At 43.2% G+C, this 25144-nt stretch overlaps 1 protein-coding gene across 1 annotated transcript in view; it reads right to left on the bottom strand.

Moving 5' to 3' along the window:
- Positions 1-25144, bottom strand: part of LOC124619556 (putative helicase MOV-10) — a 343693-nt gene that overhangs the window by 113555 nt on the left and 204994 nt on the right. Inside the window, exons 10-11 of the mRNA XM_047146034.1 lie at positions 24950-25107; positions 1891-2091 (exon numbers count right to left, since the gene is read on the bottom strand). Of these exons, the coding sequence (XP_047001990.1) occupies positions 1891-2091; positions 24950-25107 (359 nt within the window). The remainder of the gene's footprint in view (positions 1-1890; positions 2092-24949; positions 25108-25144) is intronic.

Genomic DNA, 25144 nt, shown 5'->3' with positions numbered 1-25144 from the left:
CGCAACAATCCCGTCACATACTGTAGACAACTGATAGAAGAGTCTGTGACAGCGCACAACAGCATGTGTGACAATGCCACATGCCATGAGTGTATGTCTGAATATGCTGGCAGGCAACTACAGGGTATATCAGAATGGTGGCTTAACTGCATACCTGCCTCTTAAATGACATCGTGTTCACATGGAGATTCTTGTCTGCAGAATTGAGTAGCTTGTCCTAAATCACATAGTTGTGAATGTTTGTGAGAGGGCCCCTATTTAGATGTGGCACCTGCAGACTACATGGATGATGTATTTTGTCTCTGGAGGATAATAACTGTTCATACAAGTAAATGCCAGAATGATAGTAGATATTTTATTGCGTGTAATTTATTAACTGGGAATTCTATGTATGTTAAAAGACTGCTTGCAGAAGGAAATGCAGAACATAACATAATGGCCGGCCGCGGTGGTCTCGCGGTTCTAGGCGCTCAGTCCGGAACTGCGCGACTGCTACGGTCACAGGTTCGAATCCTGCCTCGGGCATGGATGTGAGTGATGTCCTTAGGTTAGTTAGGTTTAAGTAGTTCTAAGTTCTAGGGGACTGATGACCACAGATGTTAAGTCCCATAGTGCTCAGAGCCATTTGAACCATTTAACATAATGAGAAAGACTTTAATCATTACAACACAGAAAGCAGAATTGTTCATCATATTTATGTACTGAGTGATGACAGAGCAACTGATCACAGCCCATTTGCTGCTCTAATACAGTTCTTTTTCCAACAGTGCCCTGTTTGCATGTGATTCCTAACTCTGAAAGAATCCTTGGTTTGTTGTTTTTAAATAGAACCACTATAGTCAAGAATTTGTTTGTTGCAACATTTAAATGAGAAAAAAAACAAGTATTTTGTAGAAATAAATAAAACTTTTTTTAGCAGAGTAATTACACATAAAACTGACAAGTGTAACATGAAAAACTTATATTCTCTTTAGTTCAGCCAAATTAGGTATTTAGTTTCCAGTCAAATGAAAGGGGAAGATAAAAGTACTTTTCTTTTTACAGTAATTTTTATGACTCGGATGGAATGTGTTTTTGTGTTGTTGCCCTGGAAGCAGTGTGCACTAATGAGATGCATTTAGTTTTGTTAACTGTGAAACCTTCTTGGAAAAATTACATAAAAATGTTCTGTCAATGTTTGTGAAAGGAGAGTTGTCAAAGGACAATTTTTCCTCCTATTGTAGCCAATATCTTCCCAAATATCTCTACAAAGCCAACTACGAATATATTTCTGCCAGTCTTGTTCTCTTATAAAGTAAAATCTGATGATAATGGACATAACTTCCACCACTTCACACTCTTTAATAGCCAGATAGCTGAACTGCTCTGTCAACACACATCTACACGCTCCTGACTCTTTGTATATATCTAGTTTCTGTAAATTAGTAGTATTAGTAAATATTTACTTATATAACTTCATTGTAATAAATCCACAGGTCCTGGATCTGATCCAAGTCAGCTGCATGATTTTCTCTTACATTGACTTCTTTCACCTCTAGTACAATTTGTCAATGTGAAGATGCAAATACGTCCAATGGTTTAGAGTCTACATTAAACTGTAGATACCCCTGTAACTGGATAAGTCAGATGGAGGGTAATAGGAAGACAGCTACATACCTTTTCCAATAGGAACATGCCTAGTAAAACAATGTTGTCAGCACACCAACCTTTAGTTTGAGCACAGCTTTGTTATGATTTTATTAATATGAATTACTACTACTACTACTACTACTACTACTAATAATAATAATAATAATAATAATAATAATAATTTAAAATACAATTAATGTGCTTTTTAACAATATTTAAAAGATGTGAATATACTTCAATGTAGGCTGTTAAACCTTATACCTGATTGAATTGAGCCTGCCATTAAGGAAAGTTTGCAATCTCTTCTTAGGAGCACGTGGAAACACAACGACATCTAGTAACTTATCTCTCTCACAGTAATCAATAGCACGATGCATTACCACGAGAGGATATCGGTTGAAGGCAAAGCGAACAGCAAACCGCAATTCTGTGGGCTGTGCTGCAAAATATCGTTCCAGAAACCTGGCAAATGCAAGAAAACTTTCTTAGCATCAAATCAACCAAGACGAGAATTTAAAATTTATACATCTAAGAGTAATGAAAGGGTCGCAGATACACACACACACACACACACACACACACACACACACACTTGCGACTGCACTGCAGTCGCAGGTAACTGAAACCACATCCTCCACACAGTCCCAGTCTCTCCTGATATTGATTCCATATTTTTGGAGCCCTGATGATGATGAAAGATGTTTGTGGCTGTCAATTTCTCACTGAATGGAGAGGAGCATGCCTGTGTGCAATCATGGTTCTCTAGGCAATTGCAAGTATTTTTTTCACGAAGGCAATGTCCGTTTACCTCTCAGTAGAATAAATGTATCATGTTGTTGTTGTGGTCTTCAGTCCTGAGACTGGTTTGATGCAGCTCTCCATGCTACTCTATCCTGTGCAAGCTTTTTCATCTCCCAGTACCTACTGCAACCTACATCCTTCTGAATCTGCTTAGTGTATTCATCTCTTGGTCTCCCTCTACGATTTTTACCCTCCACGCTGCCCTCCAATACTAAATTGGTGATCCCTTGATGCCTCAGAACATGTCCTACCAACCGATCCCTTCTTCTGGTCAAGTTGTGCCACAAACTTCTCTTCTCCCCAATCCTATTCAATACTTCCTCATTAGTTATGTGATCTACCCATCTAATCTTCAGCATTCTTCTGTAGCACCACATTTCGAAAGCTTCTATTCTCTTCTTGTCCAAACTATTTATCGTCCATGTTTCACTTCCATACATGGCTACACTCCATACGAATACTTTCAGAAATGACTTCCTGACACTTAAATCTATACTCGATGTTAACAAATTTCTCTTCTTCAGAAACGCTTTCCTTGCCATTGCCAGCCTACATTTTATATCCTCTCTACTTCGACCATCATCAGTTATTTTGCTCCCCAAATAGCAAAACTCCTTTACTACTTTAAGTGCCTCATTTCCTAATCTAATTCCCTCAGCATCACCCGACTTAATTAGACTACATTCCATTATCCTTGTTTTGCTTTTGTTGATGTTCATCTTATATCCTCCTTTCAAGACACTGTCCATTCCATTCAACTGCTCTTCCAAGTCCTTTGCTGTCTCTGACAGAATTACAATGTCATCGGCGAACCTCAAAGTTTTTATTTCTTCTCCATGAATTTTAATACCTACTCCGAAATTTTCTTTTGTTTCCTTTACTGCTTGCTCAATATACAGATTGAACAACATCGGGGAAAGGCTACAACCCTGTCTTACTCCCTTCCCAACCACTGCTTCCCTTTCATGTCCCTCGACTCTTATAACTGCCATCTGGTTTCTGTACAAATTGTAAATAGCCTTTCGCTCCCTGTATTTTACCCCTGCCACCTTTAGAATTTGAAAGAGAGTATTCCAGTCAACATTGTCAAAAGCTTTCTCTAAGTCTACAAATGCTAGAAACGTAGGTTTGCCTTTCCTTAATCTTTCTTCTAAGATAAGTCGTAAGGTCAATATTGCCTCACGTGTTCCAGTGTTTCTACGGAATCCAAACTGATCTTCCCCGAGGTTGGCTTCTACTAGTTTTTCCATTCGTCTGTAAAGAATTCGTGTTAGTATTTTGCAGCTGTGACTTATTAAGCTGATAGTTCGGTAATTTTCACATCTGTCAACACCTGCTTTCTTTGGGATTGGAATTATTATATTCTTCTTGAAGTCTGAGGGTATTTCGCCTGTTTCATATATCTTGCTCACCAGATGGTAGAGTTTTGTCAGGACTGGCTCTCCCAAGGCCGTCAGTAGTTCCAATGGAATATTGTCTACTCCGGGGGCCTTGTTTCGACTCAGGTCTTTCAGTGCACTGTCAAACTCTTCACGCAGTATCATATCTCCCATTTCATCTTCATCTACATCCTCTTCCATTTCCATAATATTGTCCTCAAGTACATCGCCCTTGTATAGACCCTCTATATACTCCTTCCACCTTTCTGCTTTCCCTTCTTTGCTTAGAACTGGGTTTCCATCTGAGCTCTTGATATTCATACAAGTGGTTCTCTTATCTCCAAAGGTCTCTTTAATTTTCCTGTAGGCGGTATCTATCTTACCCCTAGTGAGATAGGCCTCTACATCCTTACATTTGTCCTCTAGCCATCCCTGCTTAGCCATTTTGCACTTCCTGTCGATCTCATTTTTGAGACGTTTGTATTCCTTTTTGCCTGTTTCACTTACTGCATTTTTATATTTTCTCCTTTCATCAATTAAATTCAATATTTCTTCTGTTACCCAAGGATTTCTACTAGCCCTCGTCTTTTTACCTACTTGATCCTCTGCTGCCTTCACTATTTCATCCCTCAAAGCTACCCATTCTTCTTCTACTGTATTTATTTCCCCCATTCCTGTCAATTGCTCCCTTATGCTCTCCCTGAATCTCTGTACAACCTCTGGTTCTTTTAGTTTATCCAGGTCCCATCTCCTTAAATTCCCACCTTTTTGCAGTTTCTTCAGTTTTAATCTACAGGTCATAACCAATAGATTGTGGTCAGAGTCCACATCTGCCCCTGGAAATGTCTTACAATTTAAAACCTGGTTCCTAAATCTCTGTCTTACCATTATATAATCTATCTGATACCTTTTAGTATCTCCAGGGTTCTTCCATGTATACAACCTTCTTTCATGATTCTTAAACCAAGTGTTGGTTATGATTATGTTGTGCTCTGTGCAAAATTCGACCAGGCGGCTTCCTCTTTCATTTCTGTCCCCCAATCCATATTCACCTACTATGTTTCCTTCTCTCCCTTTTCCTACACTCGAATTCCAGTCACCCATGACTATTAAATTTTCGTCTCCCTTCACAATCTGAATAATTTCTTTTATTTCATCATACATTTCTTCAATTTCTTCGTCATCTGCAGAGCTAGTTGGCATATAAACTTGTACTACTGTAGTAGGCGTGGGCTTCGTATCTATCTTGGCCACAATAATGCGTTCACTATGCTGTTTGTAGTAGCTTACCCGCATTCCTATTTTCTTATTCATTATTAAACCTACTCCTGCATTACCCCTATTTGATTTTGTGTTTATAACCCTGTAGTCACCTGACCAGAAGTCTTGTTCCTCCTGCCACCGAACTTCACTAATTCCCACTATATCTAACTTCAACCTATCCATTTCCCTTTTTAAATTTTCTAACCTACCTGCCCGATTAAGGGATCTGACATTCCACGCTCCGATCCGTAGAACGCCAGTTTTCTTTCTCCTGATAACGACATCCTCTTGAGTAGTCCCCGCCCGGAGATCCGAATGGGGGACTATTTTACCTCCGGAATATTTTACCCAAGAGGACGCCATCATCATGTAATCATACAGTAAAGCTGCATGCCCTCGGGAAAAATTACGGCTGTAGTTTCCCCTTGCTTTCAGCCGTTCGCAGTACCAGCACAGCAAGGCCGTTTTGGTTATTGTTACAAGGCCAGATCAGTCAACCATCCAGACTGTTGCCCTTGCAACTACTGAAAAGGCTGCTGCCCCTCTTCAGGAACCACACGTTTGTCTGGCCTCTCAACAGATACCCCTCCGTTGTGGTTGCACCTACGGTACGGCTATCTGTATCGCTGAGGCACGCAAGCCTCCCCACCAACGGCAAGGTCCATGGTTCATGGGGGGGAAATGTATCATAAGATACGGCAATTACTTTTGAAATAATACACAGTTTACTTACTTTTTAGTGTTCTGTATCTCAATGTGTGGAACTGGGACCCTTATAGAATCACTGCGTTCTCCAACTGTGGTTACATCTGACCCTCTGACGTAAGAACCCTTTTCTCAGAAAGGATACACTTAACAAGTTGAAATGTATGTCATATACTAAGGTCTACATTCCCTTGGCAGTGTACAAAATTTAAGCTTCCAAGGCAGCGGTCATCAAACTGCGGCACGCAGACCGAATGCGGCCTGAATGAAATGTTCGTGCGGCCCATGATTCTCTGCCGTATTTTATAATATGTTTCTAGCAACTAATAGCAGAATCCGAAAGCAGCAACTAACATTAGGAACTTCTTGAGAGTTTATTTTTCTTGTTGAGTAATGAACAAAAATACCTACAGGGATGGTAATAGTTTAAAATGTGCTTAATTTTAAGGGATGTTGAAGAATTTTGCCGTGAACTTAAGTCAGCAGCAGAGTGGTGTCTAGCGTGGTGACTGCAGGGCTAATAGAAATGAGAGGTGGAATGTTTTACACTGTCACTATTGGCCCTTCAGCAAAAAAGTTTGACGACCACTATTCTAAGGCAATGCAATCGAAAGATATGGCTATTTATCTCACATGTTTTGATACAAAATCAATCATCAAAACCTAAAGGGTACTTGCCATTGACCTAGAGTCTTTAAATTTGGCAAGAAGCAAGATTTCACAGTAGCATTAGGGGAAAATTTGTAATTATACAGAGGAAAATAAAATCTGTTAACGGACTGTCTAGCTCTCCTCTATTAAGACTACTTTTCCTTGGGGGTTACAACACAAATGCAAAATCACACAAAAAATTTAAACTTAAAACTTAAAGTTGGAAAATTTTCAAAAACCTTGGAATACCTGGGATCGATATCTCACCAGTATTGTCATCAATAACAGGCAAAAGTTGTCAAGATTCGTAATTCCCACAATGGGTGAACTATCTACAAGGTGTGATAAAAATTGACGGGCATTTTTGGTTTTCTTAAAGAAGAACTTTGTTCCCTTCAAAGCAGCCTCCCTCACTATAATACTCTTGTGCCAATACTTTTTTCCAATCTTGGAAGCAAATATATAACTCTGAGTTCATCATGGCGTTCAGCTCCTTTGGCAATTCTGCCCCATTGAGGTGTGAGTGGGAACATTATTGAGATTTAACTTCCTTAGGTTGTTTTGCTACAATTCTGGTCATTTTGTTAGGATTACTGCATGCATACATCGCATAACTTCCAGGTGGTATTATTTATTGACTGTATGACCATAAGGTGGGAACTCATGATGTACTATCCCACTGTAATCTAAGGAAATAGTGAGAACAACCTTCGTAATTTATCGAACTTTTTTTGGTCTTGACTCTTCACGCAGTTTCCATTGGCATGAATGGGCCTTGATTTCAACATCATATCCCTACAGCCATGTTTTGTCACCTGACATACTACTACTTTAGAAGTTCTCGATAAAAGCCAACTCCGATCAGCAATTCCTGAGATATGTCCATGTGACATCATTTTTGGTCAAAATTCAACAGTTTCGGAACAAACTTTGTTGTTTTATATTTCATGGCCAACAAATACGAAAAAACTGATTGCTTGGCATGAGCCAAATTATATGCCAACATCATCAGCAACCTCTCTGATGTTGATAAAGTGATTTTCCAGAACCATTTTCTTTACTACTTCCACATTGTCACCAGTAACTGATCTGCTAAGGCAGTTCTCATCCTTAACATTTTCCTGATCCTCTTCGAAATGTTTTAACACTCGTGAACTCATCTTCTCATAGTAGAGTCACCAAACGCCATGGTTAACATTTCAAATGCAATGCTATACTTTAATCCATTTTAAAGCAAAATTTAATGCAAATTCTTCGATCTACCTTTCTCCAAAGTAAAAATTCGCTGAGCACTCTAAAATACGTATAACCTTTCTGACTGTCAACATAAACTACATATCCAAAACAGCTGAAAATGCAAATATACATCAAGAACAAGTGTACCATGAAGTTAAAAAAGAATTTGAAAATTGGATGTATAAAGCTCACAAAATTAAAAAATTCCAGTTACTTTTTCATCACACCATGTATACAGATAACAAAGTTTCTACAGAATTCTCCAACCGCAACTACTATTCGCACTTGACCAATTTTTTTCCGTCTGCCTTGTTTTCATTTGATTACCTCCTGTATGATTGTAGAGCTATAGACCATCTCAAAATCAAACACTGTTATTTCAACAGGAACTATAATCATGGCTTCAGGATTGCAATAACTGGTGTATGTTCTGTATGTCTTTAGCTGAAAAAAAGAGGAAGAGGAACTGTTTAAATATTTGTGTGTGTGTGTGTGTGTGTGTGTGTGTGTGTGTGTGTGTGTTTTAGGCAGAGGTGGAGGGGAGATCTACAAGCTTTTTGTAAGAGTGTGTACAGTTTTTATCCTTGGGCAAAAGGTTCTAACAGCCCACTAGGAATTTCTGTAGGTTGGGTGGGGGGCAGAATTCAGAGTACAACTTAGGGGAATGAGGGTAAGACAATGGATAGTTAAGGATGGAATAACAACAATATGGAGAGGACCACTTCAAGAAGGCGTCAAGTCACAGGGAGACACAATGAAGAAGACTGGTGAAATATAGAAGGGTTGAAGAAGAGGGGAGATTTGAAAATGTCTCCTTCGGTGCAGCCCCTGACGATCTATCTTTCCTTCTGACCCTGTCCAGTAAGTCTCATCTGACCTGGGATTCTAGGTGGCTTTTCCAAATATCCCCATTTCGTAAACCACACCAGCCCTTTTCTTCACAGCTCTTCCTTCCACTTCAAAAAAGCCACTGGCTCTGACATCTCATAGATTTCTATAACCTTGTGTGTGTGTGTGTGTGTGTGTGTGTGTGTGTGTGTGTGTGTGTGGTTTTCTGCCGCTACTTGGTGAATAGATTTTTAAACTCTCCAATTACATTACAGAGCATATAACAGAACATAAAGAGTGAGTGTACCCTCTCCAAAGGTACAAAAATCTAGAAGAAAATCACTACCACACTGGGATGAAAACAGTCATGGCAATCTTACACCACAACAAAACAAAAGAAAAGAAAAGCTCAATCTATAGGAAGAATATTTGCTAAAGGTGGTCATAAAAATGAAAACATGGTCGTATTCCCAAAGAAAACAGACTAGCATCGATTGGAACTAAAAAGCAAAATCTACTACAGACAGGAGGTCAGAAATCTAGATTATTATTCTTTTTGTGTTCACCCCTTAGATTGGTATGCAGCAGAGCACCATTCCTCTCTTCTGTCTGCCTTCCTCTTCATTTCCACATATGTGTCCCATCCAACATCATTCATGATCTGTTGCATGTATGATATCGTTGATCGCCCCCGCAGATTCCTTCCCTCAATAGCTCCTTCTGCTATTGTTCCAATGATGATGTGTCTTAGGATGTGCCCTACAAGTTTGTCTCTTCTTGTCTGGCTGTGCCTCCACAGAGATCTAGTTTCCTGTACTCTTCTGAGCACCTCTTCATTTCTTACTTTGTCTCTCCAACTGATCATCATCATCATCATCATCATCATCCTTCTATAGCACCACATCTCCAGGGCCCCTAGCCATCTTCTCTCTTCTCTTCCAATTGTCCAAGTTTCACATCCGTATAGGGCCACACTCCAAACGAAACCTTTCATGATACGTTTCCTTATTTTCAGACTGATATTGTTGCTGGTGAGTAAGTTCCTTCCCTGATTAAATGCAATTTTGGTCTTATGTATTCTGCTCGCAATTTATTTCCAGCTTCTACCATCCCTTGTGATTTTGCTTTCCAGGTAAGTAAATTCCTCTATCACTTCCAGCTCCTCTCTTCCAAACGCTCATTCTCAGAGGTTCATATTCTGCTCCTGTACAGCATACCATCACTTTAGTCTCTTTCTTGTTTATTCTCATTCCATACTGATTGCATAGAATTTTTTCCATTGTTCTGAAGGCTACTTCTAGATCTTCTTTTGTCTCCGTGACTATAGCAATATCATCTGCATAACATAGCATGTCTATCTTCTGCCCATTAATTTTGATCCCAACCTCAGTAGTTTCCAGAACTTGGTCTATAGCTTCCTGGATGTAAGCATTGAATATAAGAGGAGAGAGAGCACATCCTTGTCTTACCCCTTTTCTAATATTTGCTTCTTGTTCCTGGTGATAGTTTCTATAAGAATGAGGTGGCAGTGATTAGGAACTGAGTATCACACGGATGTCTTTGTACTTTATTCCACTTTTCCTCAGCACTCTGAACATCTCTTGCCATATAACGTTATCAAATGTCTTTCCCATGTCTACAACGGCAATATAAGTTAGTTTATTTTTCTGTAATTGCTTTTCGATAATGAGCCTCAGTGCCAGAATCGCCTCTTGTTCCCAATCCCCTTCCGAAACCAAACTGACCTTCACTCAGCATATCCTCCACCTTCTCTTAAATTCTCTTCAGAACTATTTTTATGAGAATTTTTGATGCATGTGATATTAGGCTTAGAGTTCAGTACTGTTCGCATTTTCTAGCTGCTGCCTTCTTTGGTATAGGAACAATGATACATTTCTGGAAGTCTGTCGGTATCTCTCCTATGTTACAGATGGACCTAATAAGTTTAAGCAGCATCATTTTCATGCTGTCACCAGCATTCTTTATTAGTTCTGCAGCGATGTCATCAATACCCATTGCTTTGTTGTCCCGTTGTTCTTTTAGAGCTCTGTCAAATTCTTCTTGCAGAATGTCATCTCCCTTCCCATCTTCATCTACTTGCTCTTCTCTTCCTATTACTTCTTCAGAAAGAGGCGTTCCGGCATACAACTCCTCTATGTATTGTTTCCATCTCTTCACCATGTCTTCACCAAACAGCATTTTCCCCTCTTTATTTTCTATTGTGCCTGCGAGTGTTGTTTTACATTTGTTAAAAAAATTGATCTGCTGTTCTGTAGGCTAAATCAGTTATTCCGTTTTGCATATTTTCTTCCACTCCCCTGCACATTTCTTCAAGAAAATTTTCTTTTGCTTTCCTAGCTTCTCTATTAACTAAATTCCTTAGTCTTCTGCATTCAGCTTTTCCTTGTTGATTAGTTGCATTTTGTATAATCTCCTGTTTTCTATAAGCTCAATAATATCTGCTGTAATCCATTTCCTCTTGTTTTTGGGTTCGGTTCTTCCAACTATCTTTTCTGCTGCTTTGTATATATGAGATTTAATTTGATCTCAGTCTTCATTTACTCCACCATGTTGAAAATTTTCAGCTAGGTTGTCTGTTTCATGAGCATAGCGTTTTGCCAGTCCCTCAGTTTTCAGTTCCCATTTAAGTTTTACTGGCTTGTTCTTCAAACGTTTGAATCTCAGTGAACTTTTCATCAGGACCAGGTTATGATCACTGCCTATGTCTGCAGATGGATATCTCCTGCAATTTTTTATCTGGCTCCTAAAATGTGCTTTCACTAGAATGTAATCAATCTGTTGTCTCCTCAGGTCTCCAGGGGCCTTCCATGTGTATTTTCTTCATTTGTGATGTTGGAAAAGTGTGTTTGCAACAACTAATTGGTGCCTCGTGCAGAACTCGATTAGTAGATCTCCTCTTTCATTTCTCTTCTAAGTCCATATTTGCCAACAATTCCTTCTTCCAGTTCTTCACCCAGTTCTTCACCCACAATCGTGTTCCGTTCCAGTTGCCCATGGCAATCAGGTTTTCATCTCCCTTAACATTTCTCATCGCATTACTTATTTCTCCGCATATTTCATTAATGACTGCATCTTCTTCTTTGGATGTTGGCATGTATATTTGTATTATCACAGTGCTCTTTGGATCAGTTTCAAGATTGACTAGTATTATTCGAGAGCTATATTGCACATATCCCTTGACATGTGAGCCATAGTTTTTCCTCAAAATTATTCCAACTCCTCCCATTCCTGGTCTATCTTGGTCAGTTCTGGTGTGAATGACTGTATTCTCCAGACCATAAATCACCTGGTTGGGGCCATCTCATCTCCGATATGCCTAGGATATCGATTTCCAGTCATTCCATTCAAGTTTTACATTTTATAGCTTGCTACACTGAAGCAGTGTTCTCACATTCCAAGTGGCTATGTTAAAATTGGGATTGTTTTCCTTCATGTTGTCTGTACCTTTTGCAGTACCCACCTGGAGATACGATTGGGGGACTATTTTCTCTCTGGAAAATTTTACAGAAGATACTGACATGGTTTACTTCCGATTATTACAGTTTATTTAAAGTACATAGTATGGTGATACACACTTTAAAAAATCCACCAAGAAAGGGTTATGCACATTGGTCACAAAGTCATATACAAGCATCAACAGAAAATGCAAAATTGTAAACTTTGGAGGCCAATGAATGAATGAACGAATGTGAGACTCCAGCAGAATTTCACTGTGCAGCTGGCAAGGACAGTGAACAGGAGACAAGTCGATAACAGGGCATAATCTTCGCAAATTTTATTTTATGAACTCAGTTGCATAGTTATTAGACCTCTCAGATAGATGCGTAAACATTATATGCACGTGTCAGCATTGAAAGATGTAATGGTACTTGAATTACGTAACCATTACAGCAGCTCACCTGAGCCTCTCGATTCCAGCAATATTCTACTGTGTTTCTGTAAAGTAGTTAACATGTTTCTGAGACAACATTCAGATTTGATTTCATTAATGTAGAGGTACTTTGATACATTGATATGTTTATGTTGCAATGATATTATTCTTATGTGTATTCTTTCTTTTGTCACTATGATCTTTGACGTACTTGTAACTCTGATTTTTCGGTACGTAAGCGATTTTTAGTTAGTGTTAGAGGGTCGGACCTTAAAAAAGTCAAGTCTTGGACGTCATGTTGGAAAGACGCATATTGAAGTCAGCTTATAAAATGTGAACTTTAACAGTGAGTGTGAGGAAGATGTTTTCAAGTATGTTTTGTATTGTGAAGTGATGTTTTGTGTGTTACATGATATTGCAATAAAAGCAATTAAAAGGAAGTGTAACTTAAATCTGGAGTGCTGATTATTATTTTACATCACCATTGTGCTAACTTTGAAAGGTTTAATCTTCAAGAATGGTTTGTGAAACGCATCTACAAAACTTTTGAATATAGCAGAATAAAACCTAGGCTTTTTTGCATCCGAGCTTGGAATCATCATCACCTAGATTTTCGACGATTGAACCATGATTTTACAACGAGACCAGCGTGGGAAACACGAAAAGATGAGTGCCTAGTATATTCATTATTACATGAAATGACTTTATTGACTGTGCTCTAATGACACCTGCCAGATAACAACTATGTTGTTGCCTGAAAATGCAGTATTTAGCAGCGTGAGCAACACCACAATCATTATTAAATTTTGACCTTTGTTGTGGTAGGGTTGTTAGAAAGAGGACATATATTGGCCAGACGACAAGAACTGTCCACGAACGATGTATAGACCATGAAAGATACACCCGTCTGCGGCAACCGTCAAAATCGGCAGTAGCAGAGCACTGTATCTCATTGGGACATTCAATGGAATACAATGGAACAAAAATTTTAGCCCCGGTTTTTGGGATTCCGTAATCAAGGAATCAGTGGAAATACGTCTTGCCAATAATATTATAAATCGTGACAACAGCTTTCAGCTGGATAAAAATTGGAATTCTGTTATTAAAATTATACAATGACAGCGGAATCGACAGTGTCATTCGATACTCAATGACTAGATGAACCTTTATTTTCACCACCGAGGGCAGCACGTACAACTCGGCTATGCTGCGCATGTCAACACCTGACGCATGCGCTGTAGGATGCCAGTACATTTCACATGCGCGAGATTCGGCATAAATACCGCGACTGCACCTGGGCTCTTCAGTAGTTGTGTACTCACCTGATGATGGCCGGACGTCTCTGGGCCGAAATATCGTGGCAGAATGTCGACGGGATCCGGCTGCATACCCGGAAATTATTAGAAGAGGACATGTTGTCGGGCTCAAAGAAGCTGGTTGGAGTCATTGGTGAATCGCTCACCTTTTGCATAGAAATGATGCCACTATTCAACGATGTTGGCAAGAATGGGCGAACCACGGCCAAACACAAAGTCAAGAAGGAAGCAATTGATCTAGAGTGTCCTCAGATCAAGAGGATTGAGCATCTGTAAGAGAGGCACTTAGAACCCTGGATATGTCATTATCATCTGCCCAATGTGCAACTATGTTTTAGTGACAAAAGAACCATTAACAGGCAGCTCAAAGAATGGGGGCTGAGCTCACGGCATCCCTTGCAGCGACTACCATTTACCTCTGTACATCAACAAACCCATCTACAGTGATGTGGGGCATATTTAGTCCACAATCTCACTGACTGGTGCAGAACTTTCTTCAGTGATGAGTCCCGCTTCAAACTGAGCAACGATGACTCGCAAAGACATACCGGGAGACGCCCCTTACAGTGGTATGATATCAAACAGACTCTCACATGCCATATGGCCCAATACTCAGGAGTGATGGTCTAGCATGTCATTTCATTTCATAGCAGGGCACCTTCTGTCATCATCCGTGTCATCCTTACAGCACAGCAATACATTGATGATATTCTATGCCCCATTCTGTTGTCCTTCATGACAAGAATCCCAGACTTATATATCAGCAACATAATACCTGCTTGCACATGGAGAGTTTCTGCTGCTTGTCTTCATGCCTGCCAAGGCCAATATTTGCTAGCAAGGTCACCACATCTCTCTCCAACTGAGAATGTTTGGAGGATTACGAGTGGGGCACTCCAACCATCTAGGGATTTTGGTGATCTTACATGCCGATGGCACAATATCCCTCAGGAGGACATCCAACAATCCCCTCTATCAAGCTGAATAAATGCTTGCATATGGGCCAGAGGTGGACCAATGTGTTATTGGCTTGCTCCATTTGTGACGCTCTTTCTCTTGAATAAAATCATATTTTTTCTGAAACTGTAATCATTTTTTTGTCTGTACCTGTACATCACATCTACCAATTTCTGTCCCATATGGGTAATTCCTTCATGATGTGTTATTTTTTTGTCTTAAGAGTGTATTAATCAAGCATCTTAGAAAATGGCATATGACTTCATTCAACATTTCACAAACACATTACTTACTGTAATAATTCCTAATGTATTCATGTCATACTAAACTCTGTGTGATTAGTTAATTCCTGCTTGAACATATGGTTTCTCACAATATTCTTCTTTTAGTTAAGAGCTGGGTCCTTTAATATAAATGATCAAATCGTGTTACTGTGTGTATGAAGTATGTAACCATGGTTGATATAAGGATGGTGTCCTCTTAAAAGGAAGAATTATGCTTTGACATACTTCATAGTAAGGCAGAAAATAAAATAAAAATAATAATAAATAAAAAAAAGGTTTGACAACATTTTGATAATAAAATTTATTCTCAGTAGTTGAATTGGACTTAAGTTGTTACAGCTGCCACTTGGGAATGGCACTATAGCTGAAATTGTGATTGTGAATAAACACGTTCTGTAACAGTTCAGGGGTAAAATGTAATTTCTAAAATTCAGCAGGACTGTGGATTCAAGTAAACAGAAAACATTAGATTTATTTGTCAAACAATGAAAAATCCAGGATGGAATGTAAGAATATTAGAGATGGAAAGTTGCTACTCACCATATAGCAGAGATGCTGAGTCATGGTAGGCACAACAAAAAGACTCACACAATTATAGCTTTCAGCCATTAAGACCTTTGTCAACAATACACAAACACACACACACACACACACACACACACACACACACACACACGTCTGCAGTCTCAGGCAACTGAAACCACACTGCGAGCAGCAGCATCAGCGCATGCTGGGGGTGGCAACTGGGTGGGGTTAAGGAGGAGGCCGGGTAGGGGAATGGGGGGGGGGGGGGCGGGTAGCATGGTTGTAGTGGCAGACAGTGAAGTGCTGCAGTTTAGATGGAGGGCAGGAGAGAAGGTGGGCTCCTCATCATGCACTATCAAACTGAACCAGAGTAACTTGCCAGAGCTCAGACTACTTATCGCTGAGCCCAGAAATGAACACCCAACCCAAACTCGTTGCCACCCCTCTTAAAGTAGTATATCGCTGCTCACCTTATCTGTATAAAATCCTAGTCCATCTTTATGCCACAACTACTCCCAGCCTCCTTGTCACATGACTCATACCAATGTGGAATACCCAGGTGCAATATCTGTCCTATCAGAGGCAGGGCTAACTGCTAAAATATCATATAGCAGCTCTGCTTTAACTTCTCCACACCCAAACAAAGAGCCACCATCAAACTATGGTCAAGAGCAGAGTCTACCAGCCACACTGCTGAACGCACTGTGCTCAAATTTAACTGATGCTTCACAACCTGTGCTATCCGAATCCTTCTCCCCAAACATCAATTCAGGGGGATCTTTGATTCCTAATTTGCATGACCTCAGTCCACACTATTCCCTGCACCACACTGACCTTAACCCTGACCCATGACTAACTTCAGCTATCTTATATCCACATCCTCTCCACTGTCTGCCTCTTCCTCTGTTCCACCTCATCTTTGCAGTTCACTCACTTCATAGTCATCACACACCTGCAATCAGAGTGAGTTCGCTGCTGCTGCTGCTGCTGCTGCATCCTTACCCCACTTGCCTGCTGCCTCCCGACCTTCCCAACTTCCCTCCTCCTCACTCATTCCCCCGCCTCCGCCCTACTGCACCCAGCACAACTCTTCATCCCATCAAACTGTACAGTACAGTTATCCAATGTAGACATGTATACATATTACATGTGGGTATGTTACCAATATGTGTACATGTAGGTATGTTCTCCAGAGCTGAATTCTCAGTCACATTTTTTTGCCAGTCCACAACTTCTTGTGTCAATTATTTGGTAAATTGTTGCCTATACTCCTTGAATTATCTAAAATACTGAACTTTTGTGCCAACTTGATAATGCCTCACTCAAGTTACCTCTGTAGCCAGTCAACAACTTGATTTTGTATTTCCTGAAAGACTGAAGCATGCAGCAGCAATACTCATAAAAACAAATTTAAGCAAGTGACTTCCGGTTATAGACTCAACTTCCTTCTTCCAGAGTTTTCAAAAAGTAGCTTACAACAAAATATTTTTTTGGCAATAATCTTTTAAGAAATGATCAGCTTCTAGAAAGGCTTCTCTATCAACAAAGTATGATATGGTCTCTCAAACTCAGTTCTGCTCTAACTAAATGAGAAAAATTACTATGTCGGCAGTTTCTGTGATCTTGATGAGACCTTCAATTGTGTAGACAGTAAAATTCTATTAAAAAAAATTAAAATGATACGGTGATGAAGGCATTTCTCTCACATGGACACAGTTGTGCCTTAACATAAAATGGAGGATCACATTAACAAATGATGTGATAAAAACAAGATTTAATTTGGAATGAACAATTATTACATACTGTGTGCCATATAGTTTGGTGCTTGGTCCACACCTGTCTTATCCTACGTAAATGAGTTACCCGTCTGTTTAATTTGCTGATGACACACGTATAATAACGGTGGGCCCAAGTGCACCCATACTAGAAACACCTAGGAGAATAATGAGACAAGCTTACAACAGATTTACAGCCAACATCTCCACTCAGTCTTGCTAAACTCATTCCACAACTCAAAACAAATAAAAATGACTTACAGGCGGCAGAAGTAAATACCATTGGGCCACACTGGATGAGGCCCAATGTGTTTTTTTTTTTTTTTTTTTTTTTTTTTTTTTTTTTTTTTTTTTTTTTTTTTTTTGTTAGGGTTTAAGGGCGCTCAACTGCTGAGGTCATTAGCGCCCAGTCACTGGTGTTAGAGCACAAGGAACCTGCTAAAACTCAAGGGGATGGGGGGACATCAAAAGGACCTGACAAAGATGCAGAGGAAATAAGTAAAAAGGTTAAATGTCTTTGGTCAAGCCAGTTAAAGTTATAAAACGCAGAAGACGAGCAGCTGCTCGAGCGTCATCAGCTAAAACATCCGGTAAGGTAGATGGCAGGGACAGGACAACACGAAATTGACTAAAACGGGGACACGACAATAAAACATGGCGCACCGTTAATGCCTGACCACAAGGGCACTGCGGGGCTGGGTCACCAGAGAGCAGGTAGCGGTGGCTAAACTGGCAATGCCCAATCCGCAACCTGGTCAGAAGGACCTCCTCGCGCCGAGATGGTCGGGAGGAAGTTGTCCAAGCAGTTGGGAGCGGTTTTACTGCCTGGAGCTTGTTTCCTTGGAGGGATGACCAAGCATCCCACCACAAGGACACAAGCCTCTTACATACATCCCCACAAACGTCAGATGACGGGACACAATGGGAGGCTGGCCGAGGCTGGAGGACTGCAGCCTTGGCTGCAGCATCCGCAGCCTCATTCCCAGGCACTCCCACATGTCCGGGGACCCAAAGAAAGCTGACAGAACCGCCATTATCAGCGAAAGAATGGAGGGACTGCTGTATTCGTTGAATCAAGGGATGGACCGGATAGGGAGCCCCAAGGCTCTGAAGAGCACTGAGTGAGTCAGTGCAGAGTACATACGATGAATGGCGGTGGCGGCGGGCATACTGAATGGCCTGATGGAGAGCAAAAAGCTCGGCCGTAAAGCTGGAACATTGGTCAAGGAGCCGGTATTTAAAGGTGGCGGTCCCGACGACAAAGGCACAGCCGACACCATCGTCAGTTTTGGAGCCATCGGTGTAAATAAAGGTGTGACCAGCAAGTCGAGCACGAAGTTCGACAAACCGTGAGCAATACACTGCAGCCGGAGTACCCTCCTTCGGGAGTGAGCTGAGGTCGAGATAAATACGAACCGGAGCCTGGAGCCAAGGTGGTGTCGGGCTCACACCCTCTCTGAAGGTGGTAGGGAGGGCAAAATCCAATTGTCGAAGCAGGCGACAGAAGCGGACTCCGGGGGGCAGCAGGGCAGACACATACAACCCGTACTGACGGTCGAGAGAATCGGCGAAGAAGGACTTGTAAGAGGGGTGTTCGGGCATAGACAACAGCCGGCAGGCATACCGACACAGCAGTATGTCGCGCCGGTAGGTCAATGGTAATTCGGCAGCTTCAGCATAAAGACTCTCGACAGGACTAGTGTAGAAGGCTCCGGTCGCAAGACGTATCCCCCGATGGTGGATGGAGTTGAGCCGGCGTAAGAGGGATGGCCGAGCGGACGAGTAGACGAAGCTCCCATAATCCAGCTTCGATCGGACTATGGACCGATACAAGCGATGCAGGACAGTGCGATCCGCTCCCCAAGATGAACCGCTAAGAACTCTGAGGACATTAAGGGAACGTGTACAACGGGCCGCCAAATAAGAGACATGTGGAGACCAACACAGTTTCCGGTCCAACGTGAGCCCTAGAAACTTAGTTGTGTCCACGAATGGGAGAACAACGGGACCGAGATGTAAGGATGGCGGAAGGAACGCTTTATATCGCCAAAAGTTGATACACACCGTCTTCTATTCAGAGAACCGGAAGCCATTTGCCACGCTCCATGAGTAGAGGCTGTCTAGACAACGCTGGAGGCAGCGCTCCAGGAGGCATGTTCTCTGGGCACTGCAGTAGATCGCAAAGTCATCGACAAAGAGAGAGCCTGAGACATTAGGTGGAATGCAATCCATAATTGGATTGATCGCGATGGCAAAAAGGGCTACGCTCAAGACGGAGCCCTGAGGCACTCCGTTCTCCTGGAGGAAGACGTCGGACAATACGGAGCCCACACGTACCCTAAACTTTCGATCCGTTAAAAAGGAATCAATAAAAAGGGGCAGACGACCGCGTAGGCCCCACTTGTGCATAGTGCGGAGGATACCTCCTCTCCAACAGGTATCATAAGCCTTCTCCAAGTCGAAGAACACGGCTACCGTTTGGCGCCTTCGCAAAAAGTTGTCCATGATGAATGTCGACAAGGTCACAAGGTGGTCAACAGCGGAGCGGCGGCGACGAAAGCCGCATTGGACGTTTGCAAGTAGTCGTCGAGATTCAAGAATCCAAACTAACCGAGCATTAACCATGCGCTCCATCACCTTACGGACACAGCTTGTAAGAGAAATGGGGCGGTAACTAGAAGGAAGGTGTCTATCCTTCCCGGGTTTGGGTATAGGAACAACAACGGCGTCACGTCAACGCATGGGGACCTGACCTTCGGTCCAGACGCGATTGTAGGTACGAAGAAGGAAGCTTTTGCCCGCCGGAGAAAGGTGTGCCAGCATCTGAACGTGAATGGCATCTGGCCCCGGAGCAGAGGACCGGGACAGTGCAAGCGCACGCTCGAGTTCCCGCATAGTAAAGGGGGCATTGTAAGTTTCCAGATTCAGCGAGTGGAAGGAAGGTCGCCGAGCCTCGTCTGCCTCTTTCCTGGGAAGGAAGGCAGGATGGTAATGGGCGGAGCTTGAAACCTCCGCGAAAAAGCGGCCAAAGGCGTTGGAGACAGCCACAGGATCAACAAGGACCTCATTACCTGAGGTCAGGCCAGGTACTGAGGAGTGGGCCTTAATGCCCGACAGCCGGCGCAGGCTACCCCAAACAACGGAAGAGGGAGTAAAACTGGTAAAGGAGCTCGTGAAAGAGGCCCAGCAAGCCTTTTTGCTGTCTTTGATGACTCTACGGCATTGCGCTCGGAGTCGTTTGTATTCAATACAATTCGCCAACGTAGGATGGCGGCGAAAGGTGCGTAAAGCACATCGTCGAGCACGGATAGCGTCCCTACAAGCCTCGTTCCACCAGGGGACGGAAACGCGACGTGAAGAAGAAGTAGTACGAGGTATGGAAAGTTCGGCAGCATGGATAATAACAGCCGTGAGGTATTCGACCTGACTGTCACAACTGGGAAAATCGTGGTCCGGAAAGGTCGCCAGGGAGGAGTAAAGTCCCCAGTCAGCTTTCAGTATGTTCCAGCGCGAAGGACGTGGGGATGGGGTGTGGTGCAGGAGACGAACGACACAGGGGAAGTGGTCGCTCGAATAGGTGTCAGAAAGGACATACCACTCGAACCGACGGGCAAGAGTGGTAGAACAGATCGAGAGGTCCAAGTGGGAGTAGGTATGAGTAGAGTCCGAGAGGAAAGTCGGGGCGCCGGTATTGAGGCAGACAAGATTGAGATGGTTGAAGACATCCGCCAAGAGTGAGCCTCTTTGACAGGATGCAGGAGAGCCCCAAAGGGGATGATGGGCATTGAAGTCGCCAAACAATAAGAACGGCGGGGGAAGCTGATCGATCAGGTGCATCATGTCAGCCCGACTAACAGCAGATGACGGTGGAGTGTAGACGGTACAAACTGAAAAAGTAAAAGCAGAAAGAGTAATGCGGATAGCTATTGCTTGGAGTGGGGTGGTCAATGGGATGGGATGGTAATAGACATCGTCCCGAACGAGCAACATGACCCCACCATGAGCTGGGATACCGTCCACAGGGGCGAGGTCATACCGCTCCGAGGTATAGTGGGAAAAGGCAATACGGTCAGTCGGGTGCAACTTGGTTTCCTGGAGACCAAGGACGAGCGGACAGTGCAGGCGGAGGAGCAGTTGTAATTCCTCCCGATTAGATCGAATACCTCTTATGATCCAAGGAAACAACGCCATTGCTAGTCAAAAAGTTGGGGGAACGAGACGGGGAAGAGCTGGTCACCTCGATGGCCGCGGAGGGCCAGGTTGCGAGGCAATAACGCTACAACTGACGGCAGGCGGATCCGGTTCCATCGACTCGTCGCCAGCTGCGGCCGCTGTCCCTGATTGTGTAGGAGGGGCCGCATCATTAAGGGCCGGCGGAACGCCTGGCAGCAGAGCGTCCCGGCGAAACTGAGGACGGCCGGGAGCAGCGACTCACGGATGAAGCGTCAGATGAAACGCGCCGGGGTGGAGAGGGGGATAGAGACTTCTTCTTGGAGGCCTTCTTGGAAGGCCGAGGAGGCACAGGGATGGTGGGCTGGACCCGAAGAAGGTCCTCACGCGCGGGGTCCGTTTTGGAACGCCGGACCTCGGAAGCTGGGGTCCGGAACGTTTCCCCGATGGACGCCTGAGAAGAGGATCGCTTCTCAGGTGGCGTGGGGGGAGAAGGAGGAGGAGGAAGGGTGGCCCCTGGGGCAGGGGGGGTGGGGGCCGCGGGGGAGGAGGAGTTGGAAGGGAGGGATTTGGGAGGCGGAGGCAGAGCCCCCTGATGGGCAGAGGAGGCGGAGGGGGGACAGGATAGAGGTGAGGATACAGCGGAAGGAGTGGACACAACTGAGGCAAACGAAGTGGCCAGTGACACGGGATGAAGGCGGTCATACTGCTTCCTGGCCTCAGAATAAGAGAGCCGATCCAAAGTTTTGATTTCTTGTATCTTTTTCTCCTTCTGATAGGCGGGTCAGTCTGGGGACCTAGGCGAGTGGACGCCAGGACAATTAGGGCACCGAGGTGGTGGGGTGCAAGTATGTTCCTCACGAAGAGGACGTCCACAGTCGCCACAAAGGGGCTCAGCCTCACACCGGGACGACATGTGCCCAAAGCGCAAACACCTAAAACAGCGCATAGGAGGCGCATAAGGTCGCACGTCGCACCGGTAGCACATCATCTTTACCTTCTCTGGGAGAACGTCCCCCTCGAAGGCGAGGATAAAGGCCCCGGTGTCGATGCGACGGTCTTTGGGGCCGCGCTGGACTCGCCGGACGAAATGCACGCCGCGGCGCTCCAGGTTGGCCCTGAGCTCCTCATCAGATTGTAGCAGGAGGTCACGATGAAAGATAACCCCCTGCGTCCTATTTAGTGCCAGATGTGGGACAATGGTGACTGGGATGTCCCCTAGGCGGTCGCACGCCTGGAGTGCCGCCGACTGTGTGGCAGAGGTGGTCTTGATAAGAACGGACCCTGATCGTATCTTGCTGAGAGCCTCGATTTCCCCGAAGACGTCCTCAATGTGCTGAACAAAGAACATGAGCTTGGAGGTGGCGAACGTCCCCCCATCTGTTCGAGAACAGACCAAATAGCGGGGGAAGTACTTCGCCCCAAGCCGGCGGGCCTGTCCCTCCTCCCATGGAGTGGCCAAGGGGGAAAGGGCAGGAGAACCAGAACTAGAAACGGTACCTTTTCTTTTGGAAGACTCGGCCGCAGAGCGACCTGATACGTGTTGACGTTTCATGTGCGAAACGTCCGCCCCGATACCACCCACTCCGACCAGGGGCTCTCCCCACGGGCGCCACCCAGCCGCAGCAAGGGCCACCTGGCAGGATGACCATTGCCGGGAGTCCTGATGCCCCAAGGAGACGGGCATCTACTCCTTGGCCAACGTGGGGAGGGTGCAGCTCAAGTATTGGCAGTACGATCCCTGTGTTGTCAGGGGGCTACAACCTAGAGGGTACATGACGACCCCACCACAACGGGCTGGCTACCGTGCTGGATTTCTGGTGCCATGGAAAGTCCATCAGGATCGCTGGTGCAGATGGAGATGCACTATGGGCGTAACTTGGACTACCCATCAGGCGTTTAGGCCCAATTTGAGGAATAATGGGTATGGTGACAACGCCGGTGCAATGCTGAGTGCCAAGGTCTTAGTGCACTTAGGACCAGTGGTACACCATGTAAGGTGTCCTTCCCCAAAAGGCTCGTACTTCTGTAGAATTTTGAAAAATGGAGGTCAAACCCCAAGGGGGACCAACACATAGAAGGCCGAAACGGTTGAAACTCCTTTTAGTCGCCTCTTACGACAGGCAGGAATACCTCGGGCCTATTCGTACCCCGGACCCGCAGGGGGTGGGCCCAATGTGTTTGGTGCCTAGACATCCATTTGCATGATTAACCAATGTGGTACTTATATCTGGAAATTTTAACTAAAAACCTCTGTTGAGCCTGCTTTGCACTCAGAACACACTCATATTGTGATGCAGATGTGAGTGACAGCACACTTTTTCTCAAGATTATCTCAAGACTTATTCCACAAAAGAGTGTAGTCAGCATATTGTGTCATGTTGATAACCAAGCACTTTGCAGAAGTCATCTGATGGAAGTAAAGATTCTCAAAGTTTTGTGCCAATACATTTATCCCTTTCACTATTAGTTGTCAATAACAATGGTGAATTTATGATTAATTGTGTAATTTGCAACCACAATACTAAAAATAAAAACAGCTTACATATAGACAGTTGTAACTGTCAATAGTCCAGAATGGAGAATTGAGTTATTCTGGTCCAGTAATCTGGCAGGAAATTAAAAACCAGAAGATATTCAAAAACAAAGCAAAAGTATACCTCATCTGCCACTTCTCCTACAACTTAGACTAGTTTGACTCAAGGTGCAAATCCCGTAAGAATAATGTTTATATTAAAGAGATTTTGACTGCCAGCATTTGATAATGATCTGTCTAAGTTAAATGCTTCATTTGAAGTATTATATAATGACACGAGATGGGTACAATAAGAGGAACAGGATTTTTTAAAGCAGCTGTTTTCTCCTAAAATACACAGACATACATTTTTTTCTGCCCTCTTCTAGAGTACTGTTGTGTGGCTTAGGAACCTTACCAGACAGGATTTACAGAGGCCACAAAAAAATTTCGAAGGACAGCTCATTTTGCATTATCTCAAAATAAGGGCAATAGTGTCATAAATAAAATACATAAATTGGAGTGGAAATAATAAAAACAAAGGATCACCAACTTTCTCCTCTGAATGCCAAAATTTTTTGACTCCCACCCACACAGCAAGAAATAATCACCACTATAAAATAGATCCCAGAGCTTGAACAGAAGGATTTAAGTGTTCATCTTTTCCCCAAATGCTGTTTGATGGTGGAGCATTAGAGAAATAGTCAAAGTTGTTGTCTGCATTATCATACATTTGAATGCAAATTACAGAGTAGAGCTAATATGGATGTAAAGTATTTTAGAAGTTATTTTCATAATTATTAATATGAATAGACTATCGCAACTTGCAGTTTTTTCGCTAGTTTACTTTATAGAAGCAGGCCATGGTGGCTCTCCCACCTGTGTAATAACTCGTTCCATGGCCCCGAGTCTCTTTTTAATTATAGGTTTTATGGAAAACGATAACTGACTAGATTGGTGGATGGAGCAATCAATGCACAGAAAATAGTATTTTATTACAGTTCAGTCTGTATGGATACTTACTCATTTGCAAAACCTGCAAGGAGTACAGCAGATTCCCGAACTTCTGCAATAACTGATTCATACTCGATAACATCATTGTTCTTCTCACTCAGCTGTATCCTGACATATGCCAGGTCTCCTTTCAACAATGAAGGTCGCTTCTCCGCAAGTCCAGGGACCTGGAATTAATCAGATAAAATGCTTGTTTGTTGACTT

The sequence above is a fragment of the Schistocerca americana genome, chromosome 6, assembly GCF_021461395.2.
Source record: "Schistocerca americana isolate TAMUIC-IGC-003095 chromosome 6, iqSchAmer2.1, whole genome shotgun sequence".
Classification (NCBI taxonomy): domain Eukaryota; kingdom Metazoa; phylum Arthropoda; class Insecta; order Orthoptera; family Acrididae; genus Schistocerca; species Schistocerca americana.
The sequence above is the reverse complement of the archived record's forward strand: the minus strand, read 5'-3'. Positions and strand labels throughout refer to the sequence as shown.